The 24,673-nt window shown below is 40.8% G+C and overlaps 2 protein-coding genes across 8 annotated transcripts in view; both read right to left on the bottom strand.

The window, feature by feature from the left end:
* Window positions 1-1,127: 1,127 nt before the first annotated feature.
* Window positions 1,128-9,053, bottom strand: tpm2 (tropomyosin 2 (beta)). Of its 6 annotated transcripts, none has more exons than XM_072454014.1 (9): window positions 8,756-9,053; window positions 7,326-7,451; window positions 5,225-5,358; window positions 4,522-4,639; window positions 3,963-4,033; window positions 2,961-3,036; window positions 2,470-2,532; window positions 2,317-2,386; window positions 1,128-1,416 (listed from the first exon to the last, which is right to left on the bottom strand). In XM_072454014.1, exons 1-9 carry the CDS (start codon window positions 8,867-8,869, stop codon window positions 1,334-1,336), a joined length of 855 nt encoding a protein of 284 aa, XP_072310115.1. In that variant the 5' UTR covers window positions 8,870-9,053; the 3' UTR covers window positions 1,128-1,333. The 6 variants fall into 6 exon arrangements, with proteins under 6 accessions (XP_072310115.1, XP_072310118.1, XP_072310117.1 ...); XM_072454012.1 differs by lacking the exon at window positions 1,128-1,416 and adding an exon at window positions 1,797-2,116; XM_072454017.1 differs by lacking the exons at window positions 2,961-3,036; window positions 7,326-7,451; window positions 8,756-9,053 and adding exons at window positions 3,668-3,743; window positions 5,658-5,849.
* A 276-nt stretch (window positions 9,054-9,329) lies between these two features.
* Window positions 9,330-24,673, bottom strand: part of tln1 (talin 1) — a 34,860-nt gene continuing 19,516 nt past the window's right edge. For both annotated transcript variants that reach the window (XM_072454021.1, XM_072454020.1), the window contains 30 exons: window positions 24,357-24,565; window positions 24,142-24,261; window positions 23,555-23,752; window positions 23,335-23,474; window positions 23,165-23,258; window positions 22,985-23,074; window positions 22,757-22,879; window positions 22,526-22,669; window positions 22,285-22,446; window positions 22,043-22,183; window positions 21,775-21,956; window positions 21,547-21,679; window positions 21,257-21,358; window positions 20,087-20,257; window positions 19,563-19,811; window positions 19,355-19,474; window positions 19,115-19,261; window positions 18,878-19,044; window positions 18,229-18,412; window positions 18,017-18,142; window positions 17,811-17,927; window positions 15,939-16,124; window positions 15,546-15,653; window positions 14,491-14,596; window positions 13,712-13,836; window positions 13,393-13,518; window positions 12,440-12,502; window positions 12,179-12,361; window positions 10,418-10,543; window positions 9,330-10,306 (listed from right to left, as the gene is read on the bottom strand). In XM_072454021.1, coding sequence (XP_072310122.1) covers window positions 10,172-10,306; window positions 10,418-10,543; window positions 12,179-12,361; window positions 12,440-12,502; window positions 13,393-13,518; window positions 13,712-13,836; window positions 14,491-14,596; window positions 15,546-15,653; window positions 15,939-16,124; window positions 17,811-17,927; window positions 18,017-18,142; window positions 18,229-18,412; window positions 18,878-19,044; window positions 19,115-19,261; window positions 19,355-19,474; window positions 19,563-19,811; window positions 20,087-20,257; window positions 21,257-21,358; window positions 21,547-21,679; window positions 21,775-21,956; window positions 22,043-22,183; window positions 22,285-22,446; window positions 22,526-22,669; window positions 22,757-22,879; window positions 22,985-23,074; window positions 23,165-23,258; window positions 23,335-23,474; window positions 23,555-23,752; window positions 24,142-24,261; window positions 24,357-24,565 — 4,277 coding nt within the window. In that variant the 3' untranslated portion in view covers window positions 9,330-10,171. The remainder of the gene's footprint in view (window positions 10,307-10,417; window positions 10,544-12,178; window positions 12,362-12,439; window positions 12,503-13,392; window positions 13,519-13,711; window positions 13,837-14,490; window positions 14,597-15,545; window positions 15,654-15,938; window positions 16,125-17,810; window positions 17,928-18,016; window positions 18,143-18,228; window positions 18,413-18,877; window positions 19,045-19,114; window positions 19,262-19,354; window positions 19,475-19,562; window positions 19,812-20,086; window positions 20,258-21,256; window positions 21,359-21,546; window positions 21,680-21,774; window positions 21,957-22,042; window positions 22,184-22,284; window positions 22,447-22,525; window positions 22,670-22,756; window positions 22,880-22,984; window positions 23,075-23,164; window positions 23,259-23,334; window positions 23,475-23,554; window positions 23,753-24,141; window positions 24,262-24,356; window positions 24,566-24,673) is intronic.

Consider the following 24,673-nt stretch of genomic DNA (forward strand, 5'->3'; position numbering starts at 1 on the left):
CTGTCCAAACCGAACTACCGCGGAGCTGGTCAGAAAATATGTTGTTTATGCTGCACGTACGACGTCTATTATGGATAGTGCGTTCACTTCCCATATGTCTCCGCCCCTCACGTTCTGGCACGCGCCCAAACACCGACACGAGGCTGGGGGCGGGACCAAGAATTCCAACTAAATCAACAATATCATGATCTTTCAGGATAAAGAAGTTCAATCAGTTTGTAAGAGCTTTTAAACACGTTCTAATCATCGTGACAATTTTTGAGGATTTTTTTTTTTAATTTTCTTCAACTTAGAATGCTTTTTTTTTTTCTTTCAGTTTTTTATTTTGTCTTTCAGAAAGTTCAATTTCATAAAGCCTGTCATAAACTTGAGGAACAGTAACATGTTAGACCACAGGACATAAAGATTTCACTGTTGTTTGGTCTCAATAATCATGAATAATCGTTAAATCGTGATGTTTTTTTCTCACAATAATCATAACACTAACATTTTATATAGTGAAATCCCTGTAATTAACATAAATATTACTTCGTCCACACTAGTTTTGTCCTTAATGAGTCACTAGTCGCTCTTAATTAGTCAGTTAAATATGCAGTTTACTGTACTGTTACTGTTGTTGAAGCTTTTTAGGTCCATTTATACATGACAAAAGGAAGAATGGCACGTGTGTTGGTAAAATGAGCCAGTCAGTCACTGTAAATTAAATAAATAACCATGAACTTAACTCAAACTAATAGTCAACCTCTTCCCTCATCTATAAAGTCAACACTGCAAAACCTGTGCACATATTCAGGACTTAATTACTGCTCACTGACTTCACTTTATTAATTTAAGTAATCCTGTTTTGTCCTCTCTCTTTCCCCTATCTCCACCCACTATTCAAAAATTCAGACTCCGAGTCATGTAGGCTCAGGTTGAAATCCGCTGCTTTTGAAAAGGGATCACAAGTTCTGCAGGTTTCAACGGCAGTTTTGAGATGCACAAAATGTAAAATAATCTGAATCTGCATGTTATAGTTAATACTAAATATTAAAATAAAACGTCAGTCTTATAGGGATTATAGCTGGTACATTCTTATATTGTTTTTCCGGACAGTTTTATACAATTCATATGAATAAATACACATGTTTTTGTCAATGCTTTTATTTTTTACATTCATAAATGTCCCAGACAAGTACTGCAATGCTGAGGACAATATTTGGTCTTCCTGAATTATTTAAAAGAAAATTGATCCACAGACGATGGAGGATTTAGTTAGACACGAGAGTTAAAGTGAGCACTGGGATCTCAGTCGGAGACACTGTTCTTTTGATGTATGGTTTACATCTGACATCTATAGGTTGTTAAGCTCCATGAGGGTTTGGTCCAATACTTGGTGCATTTCCAGGTTTTCTTCTTTGGCCTGGGCCACTTTTTCTGGAAAATTGGATAGTGACATAATTTATGTGCCCTGTAAAGCCTGGCTGTAAAGCATCCACACAACGAACAACTTCAAACTAACTAACTAAAATCTGGAGTGTTCTGTGAGCGGACTATTTAATCTGTGTGTCTGTAACTCTACGCTCGATATGAATGAGACCTTTAGTTTAAAGCTCGGCTATGTGTACATACCCAAAGTATCTGAATCAACAGTTCCCAAACTTCCACATTACTGTGCTCTTGATTGAAAGGACCTTTTTTGTGTCTTAGCATTCCAATGTTGCATTAAAGGCTTATTAAAACCTGTTAACTTCATGATTCATACAACACAATGATGAGAGTTTAGAAGTACAAACTGGAAGAGACAGAAAAGAAACAAGGCTTAACAGTATTTATTACAGATGGAAGAGGAAACATTAAGCAGCATGAAGAGTGGAGGGTGTTTTCAGAAAGTGTGATTCAGCCTTCTGGTGAAACACGCGTTGAGTAAAACAAAAGTAACAGAAGAGTTCAGAGAAAGGTGGGAGGTTCAAATCTAAGTGTGGAATGAGACAAAGCAAGAGTGCGGGAGGACAGCAGTGGGGCAGGGGGTGGCCGGAGGAGGACAGAGGAAGTTACACCATAGTCATATCATTCAGAGCCAAGTCCAACTCCTCACTCAAAGCCTTGCCCTTCAGCTTCTGAGCATAAACTTCATCTGCAGGACACACAGACAGAGATCAGAGAGAAGCAGACACCAAGAGAAGAACCGTCAGGATAAAGGATGGAAAGCAGGAATGTTTAAGAACATTTATAGGTTTTCAATGGTCTCTGTGCCACGAAATAACTGACATAAATCTTTAGTGGTATGGGATGTATTTATGAGGAGTTCCAGACTTATTTGCAACTGAGCGTTACCTTCTAGATCGTCGATGGTCTTCTCCAGTTTGGCCACGGACCGCTCGGCAAACTCAGCACGAGTTTCAGCCTGAGGAAACAAATCGCAGCTTAATACATAAAAAAGAGGCAGAGTCACACAGCGAGGGAAGCATTAAGATGTTCAACGCTTACTTCTTTAAGTTTTTCAGTGAGAACTCTAATTTCCTCTTCATATTTGTCCTCCTTTTGTGAGTACTAAAAGACAAAATGACAAAACGCATATGACTATGTGTTAACGGGAAAACATTGTGTAATAATGGCTGTATTGTGCATATGCAAAGGAAATGGAACTAGCAAACCACAATCTTTGACACGCAATGTCTGCAATATTTCACAACAGAACAGGGATTCTCAACATGGGGTGTGGAACCCGTAGTTTTGAAAAGGAAGTGAAATGCAGCTGTCTGGTGTGTTTCTGAGGTCACAGAACATTGCTTGGTTTCATAATCAGTGTTTCTTTTAATTATAGATAAATAATAATATTAACTTAATTTGTTTCCTTCAGTAGCAGGAACGTTTGTCAGTGTGTTCGCCGGAAAAAGTGTTTGGAACCACATTTGTCTTTGTTTGGTGTGCACGTGGTTTGTTTCTTTGACGCTGCGCTTTTTTAACGGAGGCTGTACCTTCTCAGCCTGGGCTTCAAGTGACTTCAAGTTGTTGGTAACGTTTTTCAGCTCTTCTTCAAGATCACCTGATTTACTGGTATTTTAGGAAGAGGGAAAAGGAAGGAAAGACAGCAGATGAAGACTAAAACAGTGTTATTCAAACATGACTAACACTAGTAAATCCAAGAGGAAGAGTCTGATCATGCAGTGCTGCACAATATGAACAAAAACTGAAATAGATTCAATAACTGCGTTTCGAATTGCCATCACTATTTTATTGTGATGTTTGAATATACTTTTAGCACTATAAGTTCAGTTAAATTTAAAGCAAAAAGGCTTTAATTCAAACTTAACAGAGAGTAAACCATGATCACAGCAAGGGTAAATCGAGACTTAAATAAAATAAAATAAATAAAATAAATAAAATAAATAAAATAAATAAAATAAATAAAATAAATAAAATAAATAAAATAAATAAAATAAATAAAATAAATAAAATAAATAAAATAAATAAAATAAATAAAATAAAAACAATAAAAACAATAAAAACAACAAAAACAATACAATAAAATACAATGTAATTAATTAATTAATAAAAACAATATTGCAAAATTAATATTTTTTCCACTTATTGTGCAGCCCTTGTTCAGTGTTGAAAGTGAGCAGTGAGTTGAAAGCAGAAGTGGCAGGTCAGACATGGTTTTAGTGAGTTTGTGAATGTCTACCTCTTCCTCTCCACACATCATAGCCTTCAAATTCTGGTCCATAAGTCCAAGCTCGTCCTCCAGCTCCATCACACGACTGCAGCAATTAGTTCACAACGTTCACAGTGAGGTTAGTAAAGTAAGAAACACACAACGTGGCCATCCATTTACAAACATAAACCACAACATGTCATTATTCATAAAGCCACGTGAAAATCAAAAGTGAAGGTGTTTCGTGCACATGTTAATTTCAGAAGGTTAATATTTCATGTGGGCTCTGGTGACAGTGTACGTTTCACTGCAGGTGTTGACTTACGCCTCAGCCACTTCAGCGCGCTCTTCTGAACGCTCTAGATCACCCTCGAGGATCACCAGTTTGCGTGCTACCTGAGAACAGAACGAAGCACCAACATGTATTTTAAAATATAGTTCAATCATCTAATGATACTCGGCGGCGACAGTGGGGCTGAGCAGCTTGTACAGTATGCCTATCATAGGACATTAATACCGTTACCGTGGTGACACAATGCACACATCGACAAACACAGTCTGATACGTTCAAGATGGTCTGAAAACTCAAGATAAACACATTTTCGGACGCCTGTGATCAATCTGAGCGTTCATGGTCCTGTATACGTGTTTGATTTACCAGCTAAAGATGAGAGTGACTTGTGAGTAACTTAAATCCGCTCACGTGTAGTTTCAAGTTAAGTCAGTTCTTTGTGGTCAGACTGTGTGCTAACAGAGCTTCAGACCCTCAGCTAATGTTGATGACAGGACATGAAAGTCTTCTTATGTATGGGGGAAGTGCCGTTCAGCCTATTTTACCACACTTTATTATCCCAAACAGACCTCCACAGACACACAAGTCCCACCTCCTCATATTTGCGGTCAGCTTCTTCAGCGATGTGTTTGGCCTCTTTCAGCTGCATCTCCTGGATTTCCATTTTCTCCTCGTCTTTGGTGGCTCTGTTCTCTATGACCTTCATCCCTCTTTGAGATTGAAACAGATGAGTCAGTGACGATGGGTAAAAAATAAATAAATATGACATGTTTGGTTTTAGAAGACAGGGCAGTTTTTGTGCTTTCCTGCGAGACAACTGTATGTGAGTATAATGTCCAACTACACAAACCAGCCGTGGAAGCTGAGAAAAACAGATCACCTGCCATTGTAAATTCAGGTGTTAAAATGAAATGTAGCTCTTAATTTATTTGATAGGGACATCTGTAGAAATTAGAGTGTAAATATGACAGAATTAGAGCGTAAATATGAGCGTAAAAGGTGCTATTTACCATCGGTTGTCTCATTTGTAATGTTCTGTATTTGTCTTCTGTGTTACCTGTCTACAACTGATGGACATTAGCATCTGGCATATTTACACTGTATTTTACACAATTGTTCATATGCACAGTCATTATCAAATAAACAAAGGCAGGAAACACAAAAAAATATTGAAAAACATTACAAAAAAGATAACGTGGAGCAGCCTAGCCTCGTTACAAGGCGGTGACTGAAATTCACTGGAGTACATCGTCTACTTTCATGCACGTGTTGAGATGAGGCAATGGGGAGGGCACCTTTCGCTCTCGTCCGCTGCCTTTTCAGCCTCCTCAAGCTTCAGAAGAGCAGTGGCCAGCCTCTCTTGAGCTCTGTCCAGCTCCTCCTCTACCAACTGGATACGTCTGTTTAAAGAAGCCACCTCAGCCTCGGCCTGCACACAGCACAGAGTGTTTCATTTGTAAATACAGGTCAACACAGTTCTCATTACAAACCTTATAATCTCTCATTTATTTTCCCAGGATCCTTAACCCTGAAAACTCAAAAAAAAAAAAAAAACTCAAAAAAACCCACGATGTAATGTCCTCCTGGGGCTGGGGACACTTCTCCACATAAACAAGGATTAAACACATAGTTGTTTATCTTATTTGGTGTGGATTTCGACACTTTTCTATTCAACATCATCTAGAAGAAGTCATTTCCACGCGCACATTTGCCCTCTGTTGGCGTTACCGTTTCTCTGGCCTGTCTCTCCTCCTCTGCCTCCCGCTGGATGCCCTCGGCCTGGTCCTCCGCATCGTACGCCACTTGTTGAAGTGACAGGATTTTTCTCCGCACCGAGTCCACGGACTTGAAGGCCGCCATGAGGCAGGTGAGGCCCGGCGTTACTACAGCGGCTTTATCGCGGCTTTATTCTGGCTCTGTGCGGCTTTGTCGCTGCACGATCAGGTGGAGAGATGTGTCGCTGAGTTACTATGACAACGGGGTCAAAGGCCGGCCAATTCATTTCCGGTTTCAAATGAAAGGTGTAAGGGCTTTTATTAATGGTTCTATTGTAGTTCCATACTTTTAGTAAACGCTTGTGGTGATAAAATACGAGGTTGAGATATCTATATTTTCCCATTTTACTATTTCTCACGAGTTACGTGTTTTTCTGATTAGTTTTTTTTTTTAAATAAATAAAAATAAACAGAACTTTTAATAAACATGGACAGTAATAAAGATGATGAACAACATGATATGTACTCTCCAAACGTGAACTCTTCTCCAAACCTCATGCTACTGCCACATTGGTTGATGGACCAAATTAAAAAGCTAAAAGCTCATTGCTATCTTCAAACGATCAGAAAAGGTATTTATGGGTAAGTTGAGGAGGGACACTTAAAAAAAAAGCTTACGTTTTGATTTTAAATTAAATGCCAAAGTTTTATTGTAATACTTTTTTACACTCCAGATGTCTACTTTACACACAGGAGGAGAAAATATGAGAAATATGAAACTTAGTGCCCTCAGTTTAGACCTCAGTTTGTGTCTGAGGAATAAATCCGTACTATTGGTCAAATAGGACGCTTAAATGAAAGCAAATGAAAACTCTATCAAACCTGATGAATGTAACTGTATTTGGTTAAAGAGGCTACATATTAAAATAATAATTTTAACCACTAAAGTGTTCTAATGGGCCTGTGTGTACTTTTCTTTATCACACACTTTCTGGACTAGTGGTGAAGCAGTAGGGATTTACACCCATGACCCAAATGTTGGCAGTTCATCCCCCACAGTGTATTTGGATCCTTTGGCAAGACACCACATATCAACATATCAATATTTGTGTAATTTGTGATGATCAGATGTTGTTGTTGTTGTCATATATTTTTCAGTCGGCTGTTATGTAGTAGCTTATAACCCAACATTGTTTACTATTTGTTTAGTGAGTGACCATAATAATTTGATGTAAATGGCTTAATAAAGATGACAAAACTTTCCCGTCCTACTTGACACATATTAATACTCATTTTATGTTAAGTTAGATACTGTAGAGACCACCACACACATCCTCAAGTGGAAAAGTAGATGTAAACAAAGACCCGGCCACTTCCTTTCCTTCTTTGGTATCTCAGTAAGAGGATGGTCCCTATAACCTTTTTAGGCCAAAATAAGAGTCTCCTCTGCTCCTGGCTTTGCCTCAGAGGAGTGCATTGTGTGTGTTAGTTTACAGTCTCTACAGACCTGTCCTCAGTGATTCATGTTGATTTGCATTATTCCTTTGATATTGTGTCACATTATGATCCTTATGGTACTAACTTTGTTTATTTACCTGTTGAATGAATATGCCACTGTAATTATTTCTCTTTGGTACAATGGGAGGCTTAACGTTAACCCTGGTGTCACCCCCTCACTCACATCTGTAGCTTTTTTCTCCGCCTGCTCCAGCTTTTCCTGGGCATCTTTCAGCGACTCGGAGTATTTGTCCAGCTCATCTTCCACTCCCTTCAGCTTCTTCTGTAAACCCAGCAGCTCTTCCTCCAGCTATGGCAAGAAAGCAGAGAAAGACAGGGAAGACAAAACTCTATTAAGATATAAAAGACGTTTGTGTACAATTACAAACATCACGATGGGCATTTACTTACACATCTCCCCCATGACACACACCATCGAAGCAATTTTTATTTCCACTCAGACTGCATGTTTTACTCGTTTTCATGGCGTGACTGGTGATCATTTTGTATATTCAGATTAAGAAAACTTTATTCATCCCCAAGGGCAATTCACACTCATGCCTCATCCTATAAAACATATAATTTACAGTACTGCGACATACAGTCGGTGGCGGCTTTAAAAAACATACTGCCAGACAACATCTTTTAAATGTCCCTTGAACAAATGTCCTCGCCACTGTCTGGCCAGCCATGTAAGGCCTCAGCGTCTCAAATAGCCTGACAGTTCTGATCCCACTGCCGGCATTGTGGCAGCAACCGAACCCTCTGTGCTGTCCCTTTGTGCAGACCAACAATCCAAAGAAGCTGGGGGTCTTAGTGGGACACAGAAATAGACCCGCTGGTGTATGATGATCCCAGAGCGAAGTGATTGTGGATGTAAAAGCTATGCGAAAACCTACCATCCACTGGGAACAAAAGCTATGTGGGCTCTTGCAATTTAATAGTTGCCATCTATTAATAGATATTATTCTTGCATTGCAACTGCACTGAGAGGACAACAGAACATTCCCAGAGATGTTTCATGCGGGCTGTAGTGCCCGTGCAAGTGGTAGCTACAGGTTTAAAAAGCAATGATTTTTAAACTTTATTGAGTCTTGTTTTGTTGATCGGAATCACTTTTTTGTCTCAGACTAGTCTCAAAGTATACGTATTTTAGTGCTACAAATGTATAAATGGCACAGAAACCAAAGCCTTAACATAGTAGTACCAGATGTTAAATTGGAAGGGAAAACTTAAAATATTAACGTATTAAACTATATGTAAGCCTTATTAACACATTATTTCCCCATTTACTAAAAACAGAATACAAATTAAAGTCTTATCATGGCTTTCACAGTGATGCACACCGTACCCATTCCAATTAACAAATGAAAAACAAACAAGAATATATTTTGAATGGGCAAAAGTCATCCAAATATCACCTAAAATGCTGAAACCGAATTGTATAATTTCCAGTCAAACAAAGCACAAATAAAAATGTCAACGACAACATGAATTGTAAACGAGTACAGTTTTGAATAGAATGTGGATTTTAGGGTTTAACTGTTCCATTATAGTGTATTTAGTAGTTTCTGTGTTGCCCCTTGAATAAACCTGTCCCTCTCCGGGCCCCACCTGTTTGCACTTGTCCTCTGCTCCCTTCTTGTCCACCTCCGCTTGTTCGGCCCGGTCTATGGCATTCTCCTTGTCCAGCTTCAGCATCTGCATCTTCTTCTTGATGGCCTCCATGTTTGTTCAGATTTTGCGATTTCTTTGCAGAGGGAAAAACACGCGGAGTGGAGCGCTGGGTTATCCGAAAGAGACAGAGGCAGAGGTCCGGGCTTGTCTGAGATCTTGGATGGAGTTTCTACTGGAGGGGCCCCATACTCGGCCCCCGCTCATCCTCACGGGGACGTTGCCCTTATTTAGTCAGCGATTACAGTTTGGCCTCTGTGGGACGCCCGGCTCCAGTGTATAAATAAAGACGATCCAACGGGAACAATTTGAAGCTACGGGATGTTGAATGGATGAAATGAGAAACGTGACGCGTCGTTATTATAGGCAGAAATCAAGAATAATTGTTTGCGCTGAAAATGTGGATTGCGTTGTTTGGTCTTTACATTTACAGACAAACCTTCAAATATAAAAATCAGAACATTCTGGTTGTACCACAATAATGACAATACAGAATAGGGATGAACACGGCACATTTTTTTATGAAGATTGTCTTTATTGTATAGAAACGTCAGAGGATTTATGCCTCTGATGTGGCGCTGCATTATTACAAATACACAGTTTGCCATGTGCCTCATTTGTTCCAATGGAGAACATTTGGTCTTCAAGGCATACAGTTTAAGGCAACAGAGAAACTATAATGACATTTACTAGAGAACATTACACAAGGAGTTTGATACTGTAATACATTACATTAGACCTAAATTCAACACTGATAAACCCAAATACAGTCAATACACGTTTAAAGTTAAATATATGGCTTTATGGTTTGTACGTAGGGACATTATTATATTCATTCTAGAGCTTAATTTACTAAATTCAAAATGCTCAGTCTGCCATGTAATAGAAACCTCTAATATGTTGTTTAATTGCATAGTTAATTATGACTAATCTAGACAAACAAATTAATTTAATTTAACCTTTCAAACAATATGACAAGTTGCAATCGGAATATCATTACTGTCTGTGTCCACAGACAACTTAAAATAATACTTTCTTTTTGTGTGCAGAGTTAATTTGCATAAAATCTTAAAGCGTAGATTGAGTCATTCAAAAACATTTACACAAGGAGATAAGAAAAGCTAATAGAAAAAGTAGATGGAAAGATTTAACATTTCAAAAATATTTCTATACAAACTATAAATGAATAAAGCTTGAATTGTATTTAAATTGTTTATCAAATAGCTCTAGCCAGGGTTTGCCCATTACATATCCACCATCTGTTACTTTTGAGTTGAAGCTTAAGAGTCTGATGCAGAAAAAGGAGCCATGGATCATCGTTGCTCGACTGACATGTTTTCTCTGCCTCATACTTGCTCACTGATCCTCACCATCCTCTTGCAACTCAGACGGGAGGAACTTGTACTGCTGTTTTCTGATCATTGCTAGCCTTTTCCTGGCTTCGATCAACTCCCTTTCTTTCCTTAACATTTCCTCCTGAGCAGCAATGATCTGTAAAAAAACAAAACAAAAACCAAACATATTACATATTTTCACCAACATGGAAAACATTTTACCCGTCGCACCAAAAATGTGAGAGTTCAGCACGAGTAACCAATTTACCTGAGCAATCCCACCAACCATCTTGCTCTTGACCACCACAGCCTGGTCATCCTCAGCATCAAAAGCTGCTTTCTGTGCAGCTTTCACTAGATTGTCGGACGCCCTCTTCACAGCATTTCCAGCAGCCTAGCAAAAAAATAAAATAAAGATTATTTATGAGTTACACAATTTCAAACAAAGTATAAAGAAGGGAAAAGTGTCAAAAAGCAGACTTGTGGCAGCAACAATAGGCCCAGGAAAGGAAATGTTCATGACTAACAGTGTTTTTTCCCCCCTGTGCCTGAGATTATCTGTAAAAGGCAAGAGCTGTCTGCTGTACGGCACTCGAAGCCAAACATTTATTTCATTGGCCCACTCCGCTCCAACAAAGAGGGCCATTTTCTCCTTTTGCGGGCAGTGCGAGTCCGGATCAGACAGACATCACTGAGAACAAGTCTGCTGGTTCATCTTTGACAGGAATGTTATTGTTTGCCCATCTCTCATTTACAATACAATAACACTGTCAAACCTCCTCTATTCAAATGCATCAAGTCTGCAAAATGATGAGAGCATGTATAATATATCTTTAAATTGTCTGTGTTGTTTAACGTGGACCCCAGAAAGAATAGTTATTGCTGTGGTAAGAACTAATAATGGGGATCCAGAATAAAAATATAATACATACACAGTATTAGAAATATCCTTTAATGTTAGTTCTAAACAAACCATGGACATTAAATACAATTTCAGTTTTACTCGCGTTTGTTCTTCAAATGGAAGATAATCATTGGCTGCACACTGGATAATTGTAGCCTGAAAAAGCATCAGCAAAGAGTGAAGCGAGCAAATGCTGCTGCTGAGAGTAATCATAGATCAAGGCTAATGTTTCCAGCTCAAGGTGCCATGGTCTGATTGGTGGATTGTTTCCAGAAGGCTCATAGACATAAATGTATGGGAATTACTGTGGTGGCAGCTGCAAGCCCTGAAGAGGAGGAGATAAGCCACTGCTGATTGGACCAGTGAATATGAGCTGGGCCAGGCAGCCTGATGTGCTCACCACTAGAATACATCAGACATTAAATATAGTTGTTTTGGGGGCTCGTTGTTTCGGTTTTGTCTTGGGACTGACTGTTGTTTTATGTGGTTTACAATATTCAACATTGTCCACATAGTGTTAAGTTATGGATTACAGTATGACCTTAAAAGACAAGTTAACCAGTTCAAAGAAAGTGTGAGACTGTGAAAGTACATATTTAAATGCTCTGACGCCCCAATGTTTTTTTTAAATAATAATGTTGTATTTGTTCCCAAACACATTGTTAATGACTAATCTACGCTAGACTGAAAATAAAACCAACCACAAGATCAACTTTTCGCAGAGGCGTCTGTTTTTGTTCACTCAACACATTGTGCAGCGCTGTATCATTACTGACAGATGAGTTTCATACTTGTCAAACTGATATTTAATACTTGCAAATACATTCAGACTAGGCCGGATTAGAGGGTTATTAAGATAACTTTGACCTTAACACTAGCTTTTCGTGCTTAACAACATACTTGTGTGTCGTTCCCTTTTTACAGTTATTTTCTCTACACAGAAGTATTTATTATTCAACAGTGGTTTCGTTTCTCCTTAAGACTTCAGCTCAAGGCCAGATAAAACAAATGGAACTAAATTGCATCAGTTGAAAATGTTTCTATTTACATGCAAATGTATCAAACACAGCATAATTTACCATAAATGCTCTGGTGCCTTTCTAAATCTTAAAGTAGAGTGCAAACCTGTAGCCTCTTCATGGTCTGCGAGTCCTGGTCAGCCTTGACCTTGCAGGCCACCAGGAGCTGGGCAGTGGAGGCTGCCACCTGCTTAGCAGAAGAGATGAGCTTCTCCTCACTGGCGTGGCCTTGAACCGCAGAGTTAGCCGCCTCACACAGGTTGTTAGTTGCTGCCGCAACCATACGGGCCTGAGAAACAAACAAACAAGGGTTCAGCTTGATTTCTGTTGATTCAAATTCCACAATGAATCTTGATAATAAACTTACAGCTGAAATGAGGCCTTGAGACCATTGTCCATCATCCACTGCATTGGCAGGAATTGCACCAACCTACAAACACATGAAAGTTACAGTTAAACAATAACACAACACACAAGGCAAAAGATTTGCTCGCTCACATTGACAAAAAGCAAAAATAAAGTTGTAATGTAAATGTAGTTTGCCAACATTTCTTTGCAAATGTTTTTCTTTTTAAAGAAAACATTTGTGCAGTGAATATTAAATGTGTTACTTTAAAACCATTGTGAAGAACTGAATTCATCCTTATTGAGTTTATCACAGAATATGTATACCGTGTTTGAAAGTGTAATGTCAACACTGTAATGTCAATTTACCGCCTTAATTATAATGTCTAAATAAGTTTAGTTTACATACAGAACAATAGTTTAATTCAGTAGCGTGCGATGACTTTTATAGTCATAGTCATAGTCATAGGCGCTGCTCCTGCTTCGCTTCTCCTCTGCACATGCTCAGTTAGGGCAAAACCTGCAAACATCCACGATTCTCACACAGGTTTATGGTTTGAGCATAGATCCATGGGTTTGAGGCTGTGTGGTCCTCAGAGCGCATGTGCAGACCTCTAAAACAAGCTGCTGTCCGCTCTGGTTCTAAAAGCTCATGTCAGAGAGCGGAGCATGAACGGGCCTCTGAACACGGCCACAGAACAGCCCAGCGGCCTGTAGCGGCATGTAGCGGCCAGTAAAATACACAGTGACTTCAGCCAAGCTTCAGCAGCAGAAGGGAGGGAAAAACGGGCTTATTTAGATATGTTTTAGAACAATTCATATATCATTTTGGATTTATTGGCCAATCGCTGATTGCCTGGATTGCCCCGACAGGATTAATTATTGAAAAGTATAATATTTAAGAACTGTGAAACATGACTTTCGGAGAGTGGAAGTGTGAGTTACTTATCATGGTGTGAGGTGATTAGGACATACCTTTCCTTGTGCCACTAGCTCCCTCTGTGCCGCTGAGGCAGCTTTGACCAGGGCACTTGTGGCAGCGGCAATAGACTTGGCTGCTTCAAGAATCTGTTCCTCAAAGTTCAAGCTCTCATCGGCCTCCTGAGTGAGACAAAAAATGCATTTAGGCAGGTAACCAATTTCAAAACCGCAAAGGCACTGTGGGCAAACAAGGTAAAGACAGGTACAATTTATCAATGTGAAGCGTGAAGAGTTTATATCCTAAACACTTTCCCTTGTGCTGAGGTAAAGAATCTCACTGTCAAGACTACTGCTCTGTAAAAAGCGCTATGACCTTAGGTTTGGTCCTTGGCCTCAGCTGCTCCAGTTTTTTGGCAGCAGCTTCAATGGCTGCGGCTGCTCCCAGCAGTTCATTCTCTGCAATAACGGTGGGATCCTCAGGATCCACCCATTCAGTTCCTGGATTCAGAAAACACAAAATCACACAAATCACACACAACATTTATAGCTGATTATTTATTTACATAGTGTATCTATTAGAGTTGAAATTACTGTTGTTGTCATTGATTGTTGAAAAAGAATCTATATATTTATTTGACACAATAATAAGTATGCTATATGTACTGCATGGTATAAAACAATCATTTGTCACGTACTGTATGAAGCTATGTTAACATGGAATATCATTTTTCAATATCTCAACATAGACTTGACGATTGATTGAATGACGTAATGGACCTACAACTGCGATCCAGCAGGTTTCAGTTGCACATGTCTCTAAACTGAGCAGGGACTCCTCTGGGGTGATGGGGAATTTTCTGCCTCCATTTGACACATGATCATGCCTTGAATCACCCCAGGTATGTGGTACTTTAGCTTGAAGCGGGAGACCACACAACAGTGTTGTCTGAAACTGTAGAAGTCTACAAGCGACACTGCTTAATCCCTCTTAAAGTTACTCTCAAGAGTCATTTGCATCCATGACTCTAAATCTGTGGGGTTTGTTTTGAGCATGCGTGACAACCCAAGGCCCAATCTAGGAATATTTACATTCAAAATCTAAACCTTATATTTATTTAATTGGAGAAACTATAGAAATATGAGGTCAGATACCTTTCATAGCCTCCGCCGCCTGGATCAGCTCTGTGACAGAGTTAGCCACTTTCTTCGAGTAGTTGGCCAGTTGCTGCTTTAGATCATGCGTGGGCTTTTGGATGATCTGTGATAATCAACAGAAAATACATCAGTCCACTATCCACATAATAGTGATACAAATGTATGGAATGAGAGATCATTGTGAACTTAAATATACCACCCAATTGGAGTCACAATTACAACCCTCACCCATTTCATATGATATATATATTTTTGTCTCATATTCAAATCTGTAATTTTCTACAGTTTTCTACAATTTGAATGATAACCGAGGTTGCCACATTCTTAATTAAATTGCTCCTATTGGTAACCCATGACCTCAGGCTGTCTAAGGCAGATATACAGTTTATATTCAGGTTGGAGAAGAGAGTGACAGGTGCAGAGTATTAACAGGGCTCACTACGGCTGTGCCTGAGTTTATCCAAATGTGTTGTCATGTTAAAATAAAGTTCAGACGTACAAGCACAAGAACGCATTCCACAAGCCAGACACCAACTTACACACACAGAACACACAAGTGTGCAAACTTACTTACTCCACATGGTTTAATGCAGCAATGAAAATTAAGTAAGAAAAAGTCCTTGCATGTTATAATTTATTATGCAGTCAACACCACTTTGTTAATAACATAACATTTCCTGTTAAAGTTCCTAAAAGTAGAATCACTGCTTTTACATAATTTGTATTAGTCATATGTTTAAAGTTTCTTCCTATAACGAGTGAAATTGTCAAAACATTTGACTTCAACTGTAAATTATAGTAGTCATGTGTGGAAATCTAGGGCAAGCGGCCACACGTCACACACCGGTCAGTAGTGATGTGTACTCACCGGCTTGCACCAACATTAATGAGCCACAGATTTAATGACATTTAGAGAAAAAAAAAAAAACTTGTGACATGAAAAGTAGTAAAAAAAACAAAAATAAGAATAGGTTTAAAATATATGATACAGACAGCAGGTACTGCTAGTTACTTTTGGAGGATCATAGTGATCATTGAAAAGGTTGTCTTACCACCAACACATGCTCAAGGAGTCCCAAATATCCAGTGGCACATTCATTGCCGTAGCGGAGCGCCCTCATCTGCACATCCCGGTTGACCTCTGGATGAAAAGCCGCCTCCTTTAAGTGAGATACAAACATATTAGATACAAATGGGTCGTTTGATTGCTCAACTCCCAGGCCCATGTTAGAGCCACTATGTCAAAAGAGCAGATACCGGTCAGATGATGAGTTGAAATCAATTTATTTTATTTTGTGTTTCATCTTCTTTTATCATAGCTATCAACAGCTTCTGGGGCTTTGTTATTAGATGTTGGAACTACACTTTAGTAGTAAATGTATAATACACACACCACAGAGATCAAGAACCCCTGAAACCCATTATAATCTGTTTTTCTTGTGTACCTTACAGGAGTGCAGCATATCAGCAATTGCTCTTCGACTAAGGTTAGCTGTAGCGATAATGTCCTCTTGACGACATGAGTTTCCAGCAGCCACTGCCTTTGCTGTTGCCATTGTGATTCCTTTAGTCATTCGAATAAACTCTTCAGGTGTTGTTGTCTTCGGAGGCAGATCAGAACTCCTGAATACCTATTTACACAAACAACATACAACAGTTTGTCAGTGTGTTGCATGTGACTTTTGGAAAATATACGTTTCATCATTTCTGTTTCAAAATTGCAAAGACAGTAAAAAGTAAGCCAGTGTCTGTGTGCATCTCTTCTGATGCCCCTATTCTAATGTCATTGAGTGCTATGGAAACACGCCCATGTATAAAAAGTTATGATGACTAGATGACTGAATAAATTAATCCCTGAATTATTGAATTATAGAATTGTATGGCAACTTTACATTGGTCACAGCTTCTTAAATTCAGTTTTTATAATATAACATTTATTTTTGTAACAAAAATCACAAAACCACAACAGCAGTTGCCTCGGTGGGCGTCCCAGAATTGTTGATTTTACCAGCACAAAGTTAGAGAATCAAACAATGAAAAAGTCAAAATTGAGAAGCAAATTAAAAAATCCAAAATGTCTTATGCCATCTTTGCACAAATCCAAAGCTAAATCTGCACTCATCAATAGAGCCATAATAAAACGGCAAATTGGTTGACGAACTGCATCAGTCCATATTTGCCCTATTGGGTGCAAAGTGGTTTAGTGGACACTATCCACAAAATTCTTCTGTCTTTTGAGATACGTGTGTGAGGGACGTGTTCAGCACATCCCTCATCCATGCCTTCATCTCCTCCCGCCTTGACTACTGCAACTCCCTCCTCACTGGCATCTCCTCCCATTCCCTCCACAGACTCCAAATGGTCCAAAACTCCGCTGCCCGCCTCCTCACCCACACCCGGTCCCGTGATCACATCACTCCCGTTCTCCGCTCTCTCCATTGGCTCCCCATCAAGCAGCGCATAAACTTTAAAATACTCCTCCTCACCTTCAAAGCTCTTCACCACCTTGCCCCCCCCTACCTGTTTGACCTCCTCATCCCCCACCGCCCCACCCGAGCTCTCCGATCCTCCTCCTCTCTCACCCTGACTGCACCAACATCCCGACTCAAAACTTTTGGCGACAGAGCGTTCTCCCGAACAGCACCCCGACTCTGGAACTCCCTCCCCCAACCTGTCCGCCACTCTCCCTCACTCACAACATTCAAATCCCGCCTAAAAACATACCTCTTCACCCAAGCCTATGACCTCCCCTACCCCTAGCCTCCTCTACCCCATTGCCTACTCTTCTACCCCCTGTTATATCCCCATCTTTTTCTCTCTACTTCTTCTGTCTTGTTCATTTTATCTGTATATTAATGTGTATTGTATGTGTTGTCCCCCCCTGTCTGTAAATACCCCCCCCCCTTTTTTATATATGTTCAGCGTCTTTGGGTCACTGAAAAGCGCTATATAAATAAAAAGTTATTATTATTATTATTATGTGGGGCGACAGCAGCTCAGTGAGTGCTCCCGCTCCAGAGATTAACATCCTGGTAGATCCACTGACCCACAGGTTGTCAGTGCAATCGCAGCTGCCTCAAATGAATACTCCCGTTGTGTCCTTGGGCAAGACACTTAACCCGCCTCGCCCCCAGTGTCTGCGGTCATCTAGTGTGTGATTGTGTGTGTGGTTCCATGACGGTAGAAAAGTGCTATATAAATGTGAATTTAAAAAATGTGCAAACACTTGGATAATTAATAAGATTCATACCTGCAGTATTTTAACAAAAATAATAGTACACAAGATATCACATTATGCTTAGTAAATATCTACTTACAGCCAGCTCCTGCTTAATATGTTCAATTGTGGCCTCTAAAGCTCTGGTGCCCTTAGTGGCTTCATCCTCCACGGCCTTTACAGTCTTCAGGAGCGACGTCACATTGGTAACCATCACCTAAAATAATAAATAAACATTAAATTAAAAATATGTTGCCTTGTTGCCATTGAGTAGACAGCGTAGTATGAAAGGCTTTGGGCTCATACCTTTGCAGAGTTCTTCAGTTGAAGCATGCTAGGGTCATCATGAGGTTTGCCCGCAGCCCCTTTTGTCGCACTAATAAGATTTCCAAGAGCTTTAGCGACATCTTTGACAGCGTTAATCAGAACAACCTGTGGGTTACATTAGTATTATTAGTGGTACCATTATTGGACTATGCTACTTTAGAATTGTGAATTTGTTGGGGCCGAGTCGCTACCTGAGTTTCTGGATCCTCAGAGCCAAGACTTGCAGCCCCAAGTTTAACCACATCTGCTAGTTTAGTGATGGTGGTCACTGATGACTGCGCTGCTTGGGCGAGTTTCTCCTGACTGGAACCAGCCCCAGACACTAACAACTTTGTGTCCTCAACCAGAGCCTTAGCAGTCTTCAAGATGTACTCCCTGAACAAAGAATAGGAATGTTCAGAGCAATTTATTATTGATATTTTCTGCTCTAAATAAGAATTAATGGAACACATTAAAAACACATTAACAAACTCAAAGTGAAGAACAAAGTGAAGAAATGTTGCATGTCTATATTGACATACAATGGGCCAGATCATAACCGAAGCATCTGAGCCCCTGAATAGTCTGACCTAATGTCCCAGAAGATTTCTATTGGGTTTAAGCCAGCCGAACATAAGATAAGATAAGATATTCCTTTATTGTCCCACATGGAGGGGGGAAGTCAACAATACAAATGTCTGTGCTGCAGAAAACAATTTATATATAGCATCGTTTAAAATAACATGAATACAGAATTATACTGGTTGAGGTGTAATTGATAGATTTAATCAGATGAACAGTTCTCCTTTGAATATTTGTATATAAATATATTTAAAACATGAGGCTACTTGAATACTTTACCTGTGGTCTGCAAACGTCTCAGCATTTTCTCTGTTCAAAGTACCCGCAGTAGCAAACATGATGGTGGTGTCCAGGTCGGCAATAATCCCCGACACTGCGCTGGCCGCTGTGATACAGGCCTGAGTGCCACGGTTGCCTGCCTGTAGAGCTGCCAAGACAAAGGACACCTATGGAAAAATACCATTTAATACAGGAACATTAACACGTTTGAATAGAGTATGTAAATAGTTGTTTTACCTTCTCTGAAACTTTTCGCGCACTTTCTATGAGTTCTTTCTTGGTGAAGGAGTCATTGGGGCTGCACTGCAGAGCTCCTGCCTTGGTCACCAGACTTGTGCAGCTGAAACCCAGCTCACTCACTTGCTTCTTAATGTGATGGCCGATCTAAACATCAAATACATAAGACTGGCTGTTAATAAAAATAATAAAAGAAAAACAAAACTCACTGTTTACAAGGAATAATATGAACATTATTACCTCATGACTCTCTGCGGTGACAGCGGCATATTTAGCTTCTGTGGCCAAATTTCCAAATTCATTGGTTAGCTGGTTGGCCAGTCCTCCGAGGTCATCCGGGTTGGTGTTAGATTTTGTTACCTTGAGAGTAAAGAATTACACAATCATAAGTAGAATTGTGAAATAGATTTGCTAAGTTCCCAATGGGTAAGACTTAAAATCCATGTACCATCTCCTGGACAGTGACCGCAATCGCTTTGGCGGTTTTGACCATAGTAGTCTGGTAGTCCACAAATGTGCCCTCAGGATCAAGTGCAGGACTTTCTTCCATTTTATTGATGGCGTCATTGATTGAATGCACCATACCACCAACAGCACCTGCAGCACTGGCCGCCTCCGCCAGAGTGGCTCCAAGATCATCTACTGCCTCTTTCATCATCTGCACGGACTCTTCAAGAGCCTCTTGCATATGTGCTGCCTGAAAAATAAAGCAAGCTTTAAATGTTGTGTACAACAAATGCACAGAGAGAATAAAGCAATACATAAGTTATTACTAATTACTATAGTAGAAAAAGCTTCAGTTGTAGTCATCTGGACTCAGTTAGAAACAATAGTTATTGTTTCTAACTAACTGAGTCCAGATGACTACAACTGAAACTTTTTCGACTACGGAACACGCCTGGACGAATGAGGGATTACACCGACATACTAATTACTATATTGATGTAAAATTGTGATAACCTATTTCAATACCTTGGGGTTTCCACCAGCCTCTTTAGCAGTGTAGAGCATCTGCAGGGCGGACTCTGCGAGGGTCTTAGTCTGGTCTAAAACAGCCATCTGCTGTTGACTGCTGACTATCTTTGAGGCTGTGCCAATGGCAGCCATGATCAGGGGCTCAAAGTAGCTCGCCATTTGAGAAACCTATAAAGTAGAATCCGTTGAATATTATGTATGTTATACAACTGCAATGACAAAATATTTACAATTTAATTAAAATCTATAATATTGAGTCATATGTATACAGTGCTTTTTTGGACACCCAAAGACTAGATTAGCCTTTATGGTCTCCTCACCACCTCTTGTGGTCGCTGCAGTGGTCGCTGCAGTAGTCGCTGCAGTGGTCGCTGCAGTGGTCGCTGCAGTAGTCGCTGCAGTAGTCGCTGCAGTGGTCGCTGCAGTAGTCGCTGCAGTAGTCGCTGCAGTGGTCGCTGCAGTAGTCGCTGCAGTGGTCGCTGCAGTGGTCGGTGCAGTGGTCGGTGCAGTGGTCGCTGCAGTGGTCGCTGCAGTAGTCGGTGCAGTAGTCGCTGCAGTGGTCGCTGCAGTGGTCGCTGCAGTGGTCGCTGCAGTGGTCGCTGCAGTGGTCGCTGCAGTGGTCGCTGCAGTGGTCGCTGCAGTAGTCGCTGCAGTGGTCGCTGCAGTGGTCGCTGCAGTGGTCGCTGCAGTGGTCGGTGCAGTGGTCGCTGCAGTGGTCGCTGCAGTGGTCGCTGCAGTGGTCGCTGCAGTGGTCGCTGCAGTGGTCGCTGCAGTGGTCGCTGCAGTGGTCGCTGCAGTGGTCGCTGCAGTGCCCGGGGACCAATCTACTACCGTATCTAAAGGATTTTACCTGGTGCATGCTTTGGGGCAACTGACCCAGACACAGAGAGAAACATGCAAACTCCGCACAGAAAGGACCGGTCTGGCCCAGGAGTCGAACCTGTGACCTTCTTGCTGTGAGGAAAGAGTGCTAGCCACTCTGCCCCCATGCCGCTTCACATTGCATTACTCATTCACGCCACACCCAGTGGTGGTCAGCAACTATTGTAGCCACAGCTGCCCGGGGGAAAACTGACAGAAGCAAGGCTGCCAATCTGCACCTTCGGGCCTGTCCTGCTTAGCTTCTGAGATGTGACCATATCAGGCATGGATAAGCACATACTTTACCTTGTGACCCAGCTGAGAGGCCTCAGATCGGGCAGCCACAGCGACAGGTTCAATCAAGTTACTAATTTCATGAACTGAAGCCGCCATCTGCTCATGAAGAGTCTACAAAGAACAAAATACAAACACTGCATTAACAAATTGCATGTACTTTTCAATGTGATCAAAGACGAGGACAAATTTACAGACATTATCAGACTTAACATAATTCCATGAACTGCTCTGCATCTAAATCTACATCCATTATTATATTGCATTTGCTTTATGTATTGTATTAACAGTAGGGGGCGTGCCTCCATAGAGATGTCATCTCGAGGGGTGAGCTGTTGGCTGATGGCGGCGAGCGAGGCCTGGTCCACCTCTCGAATGCAGTTATTGAGCACTTCAATAGCATCGTCACACTCTCTCTGGCCAGGTGCCTTATCTCTGCACATGGGATGAAAGTTTTGCAAATAATTTGTGATAAATGTAATTAATAAACTAAAACATTTTATTCAAGGACCTTTACATTATTACCATACCTCATGTTTGTAATAAGCTTCTTGATAGAATCCGACACAGTCCTTGAATGCCCTGCCAACACTGACCACTTGGGGGGGTCTTTGGGATTCACAGCCAGAGAACGTGCCGTTTCAATCAGACCTGTTGAACTTTCCAGCATGGTCTGAGCTGCTGCAACAATGGGTTCCATAGCTGCATGGCCCTGGGGAAAAAATATAATATAAAGTGTTTATCAAAAATTTTTAAATGTGTGTTAAAATGTATAAAGGAGTCAGAATTTGGCAATACTTCTGGGCTAATTTGAGCAGGAATGCTGGCAAACTCTGGGTTTGAGGCAAAAGCTGTGAGGTTGTCCACGGCTTCTATTAGAGGACCAGTAGCAGCCTTACACTTCTCTCGGTTCTCCTGGTTAAAGGCTCCATCCAAAGCCTGTTGATTAGTTAAGAAATGAATTAATTACCACACACTGCAACACATTTTAAACAGTATATGGCATAATATACAGCTTCTTGTTTTCAGTTTAAACTGACCTTAATAGACTTGACCAGGTTGGCAGTGGTGTTGGCCACCTCTTTGGCTGACTGCACAAACTGCCTCTTGGCGACTGGGTTGGGCGTCTTGGAGGAGGCGAGGCGGCAGGCGTTGCATAATGCTGAAGTATGCTTAGCAACAATGGTGGCAGCAGAAAGCACCTGGTGAGAAAGAGAATGACGTGAAACAAATGTGCCATGATGATGTCATATGCACTAGTAAAATGCAGCCGGTTCCTACCTGTGACTGAGTGCAAGCTGGGTCCACCAGATTCTGACAGGCCATCTGGATTGACTGATTAGCTTTGGCAAACTGACTAGGATCCACCAGGCCCTTATGGCCGGCAGTACTATTGGGATCAGACACTCCCACCAGATAGGCAGCCTAAAAGATAACTAGGTTATTCATCTTAGGTTCTTCAACCCTTATGTATCAAAACAAGAAAAGGAAATGTAATGTTATGTTTTTAACCTGTGCAGCTGCTTCTGTAAGGCCACACAATGCTTTGGAGCCAGCACTGACTGAGTCACCAAACTCGGGCAAATTTGAGTTCTTGGCATTGTGAGAAATACCGGCCATAGACTCACCAAGTACCTTTATTCCAAAAAGACAATTGAAGAGAAAACCTTGTTTAAGATGAAAATGACATTGAGCAAAGCCAACCATGAGGGCATTTATAAGAGAGAATAAAGTGCGCACCTTGGAGTTCTCCATGACTCCGTCAACACAGTCAAAGTAAGACATATCATTGACCGCTTCAGTGGGGTTCTCAAGCATTCCTCTCACAGACTGCATGCAAACAAAGTATTAGGCACAAACAAACTTACAAACAGCAATTTAATTTATGATTTGAACACAAATGATGTGTACTATTATTACCTCTAACTCTCTGAGAGCATTATCACACTCCTTCTGACCAGGGGCTTGCTGAGTGCACATTGTGATGAGTTGATTGATGCTGTCTGTAACTGTCCTGTTTATGAACAAAAATATTATACCATAAATGAATGGGAAACAAGACTCACAATAAGATGTGAGCATAGTCTTACCTGGCAGCATTAGCGAGTTGGTTTTTCAGATTAGGGGAATTGGGATCAGTGGAGAGGGCTTTGGCAGCCAACAAAAGTTTACTTGATGACATTGAGATAGTCTTCAGGTTGGACACAACCTGTGTTTGATCTTCCTTTGACTGCAAAATATTAATCATAGCTTGAATATTTTACATCATAAAACACTTGTTAAACCAGAAGTGAATGTCATCTTTCAGACCTGGGATGTTCCAGCCATGTCAACTCCAGCCTCCAGGAAGTTGTTGAAGTCCTTTCCAAACTTGCCAGTGGCCCGGGCCAGGTCCTGGGTGGTGCCTCTGGAGGATTGGACTACTTCATTTGCAGACTGGTTCAAACCAGCTGCCACCTCATTAAGGTGAGCCTGAACCTCTGGGAAAGATCTACCACTGGATGGGAACTAGAAAACCCCCACAAATAAACAATATTAGAGATGTTGTGCACATAACATAACAAGAAAGCAGCATGTATGGAGGTTTTGGTCAACCCAACAGAAATGTGCTAGATTGTGTCTTTTATGTTTTAGTTGCAGTTTAGGTATCCAAAAGTTGTAAAATGACTGTAAAATTATCCACAGATGTACAGAGACATCACTTTATGATTTTATATGGAAGTTTAAATGTAAGTTTTTCCTTTCTGTTTATTAGTCTGCTGTTTGTAAACTCAATGTTAAAATGTTGCATACCTTCAAAACAACGCAATAATATAATTGTTTTTGATAATACACCTAGCTCTAGTAACCGATACTATGCACATGAGTGCTTTGGACTGTAAACCATTTTCACTCACAGAATCTGAGAGAAGTGTCTTGCTGGCTTCGCCTACAGAGCGGATCGCATTGTCCACATCCCTCTGGCCAGGAAGGCAGTTCACACATCTGTTCAGGGCCTGGGACACGGCCTTTGCCACCTGTATATAGACAGTGCGGTTGGGTTAGGTCCACTTGAAGGGACTACAAATCTCAATTAATTTCTGCATGGCAGGTTTATGATTGTGTTTTTCACCTGGGCAAGCCTCTGCTGACTGTCTGCGTCCCCGGGCTTAGCAATTGCCCTCTTGGTCTCTTCAATGAGGTTGGCCGACTTGTCCATGACATCTCCAGCACAGTCCAACATGGCACCACGAGCCGGTAAGTCTGTTGTAGTGGCAGCTACGCCACGGGCCCCAGAGGCCAGAGACTTAAGAGCCTGAGCCACATCTCTAGCAGCCATACCTGAGTTTCAAAATTAGGTTTAGAATCTGTCTATTGGCTATATTACACAAATGTTAAAAGTTAAACAGCAGTGACATGAACTGTAGTCATGTAAACTATGCAACGCCC

Source organism: Eucyclogobius newberryi, unplaced genomic scaffold (assembly GCF_026437365.1).
Source record: "Eucyclogobius newberryi isolate DKJ021-1_F unplaced genomic scaffold, fEucNew1.0.hap1 SCAF_2, whole genome shotgun sequence".
NCBI lineage: Eukaryota > Metazoa > Chordata > Actinopteri > Gobiiformes > Gobiidae > Eucyclogobius > Eucyclogobius newberryi.

Coding starts and splice junctions, on each gene's coding strand:
- tpm2 (XM_072454014.1), bottom strand. CDS start 8,869: ATGGAGGCCATCAAGAAGAAGATGCAGATGCTGAAGCTGGACAAGGAG. Junction 4,034..4,521: donor CTGACCGCAAATATGAGGAG/GTGGGACTTGTG, acceptor TTCTGTTCTCAG/GTAGCACGCAAACTGGTGAT. Junction 1,417..2,316: donor GACCATCGACGATCTAGAAG/GTAACGCTCAGT, acceptor CCAATTTTCCAG/AAAAAGTGGCCCAGGCCAAA.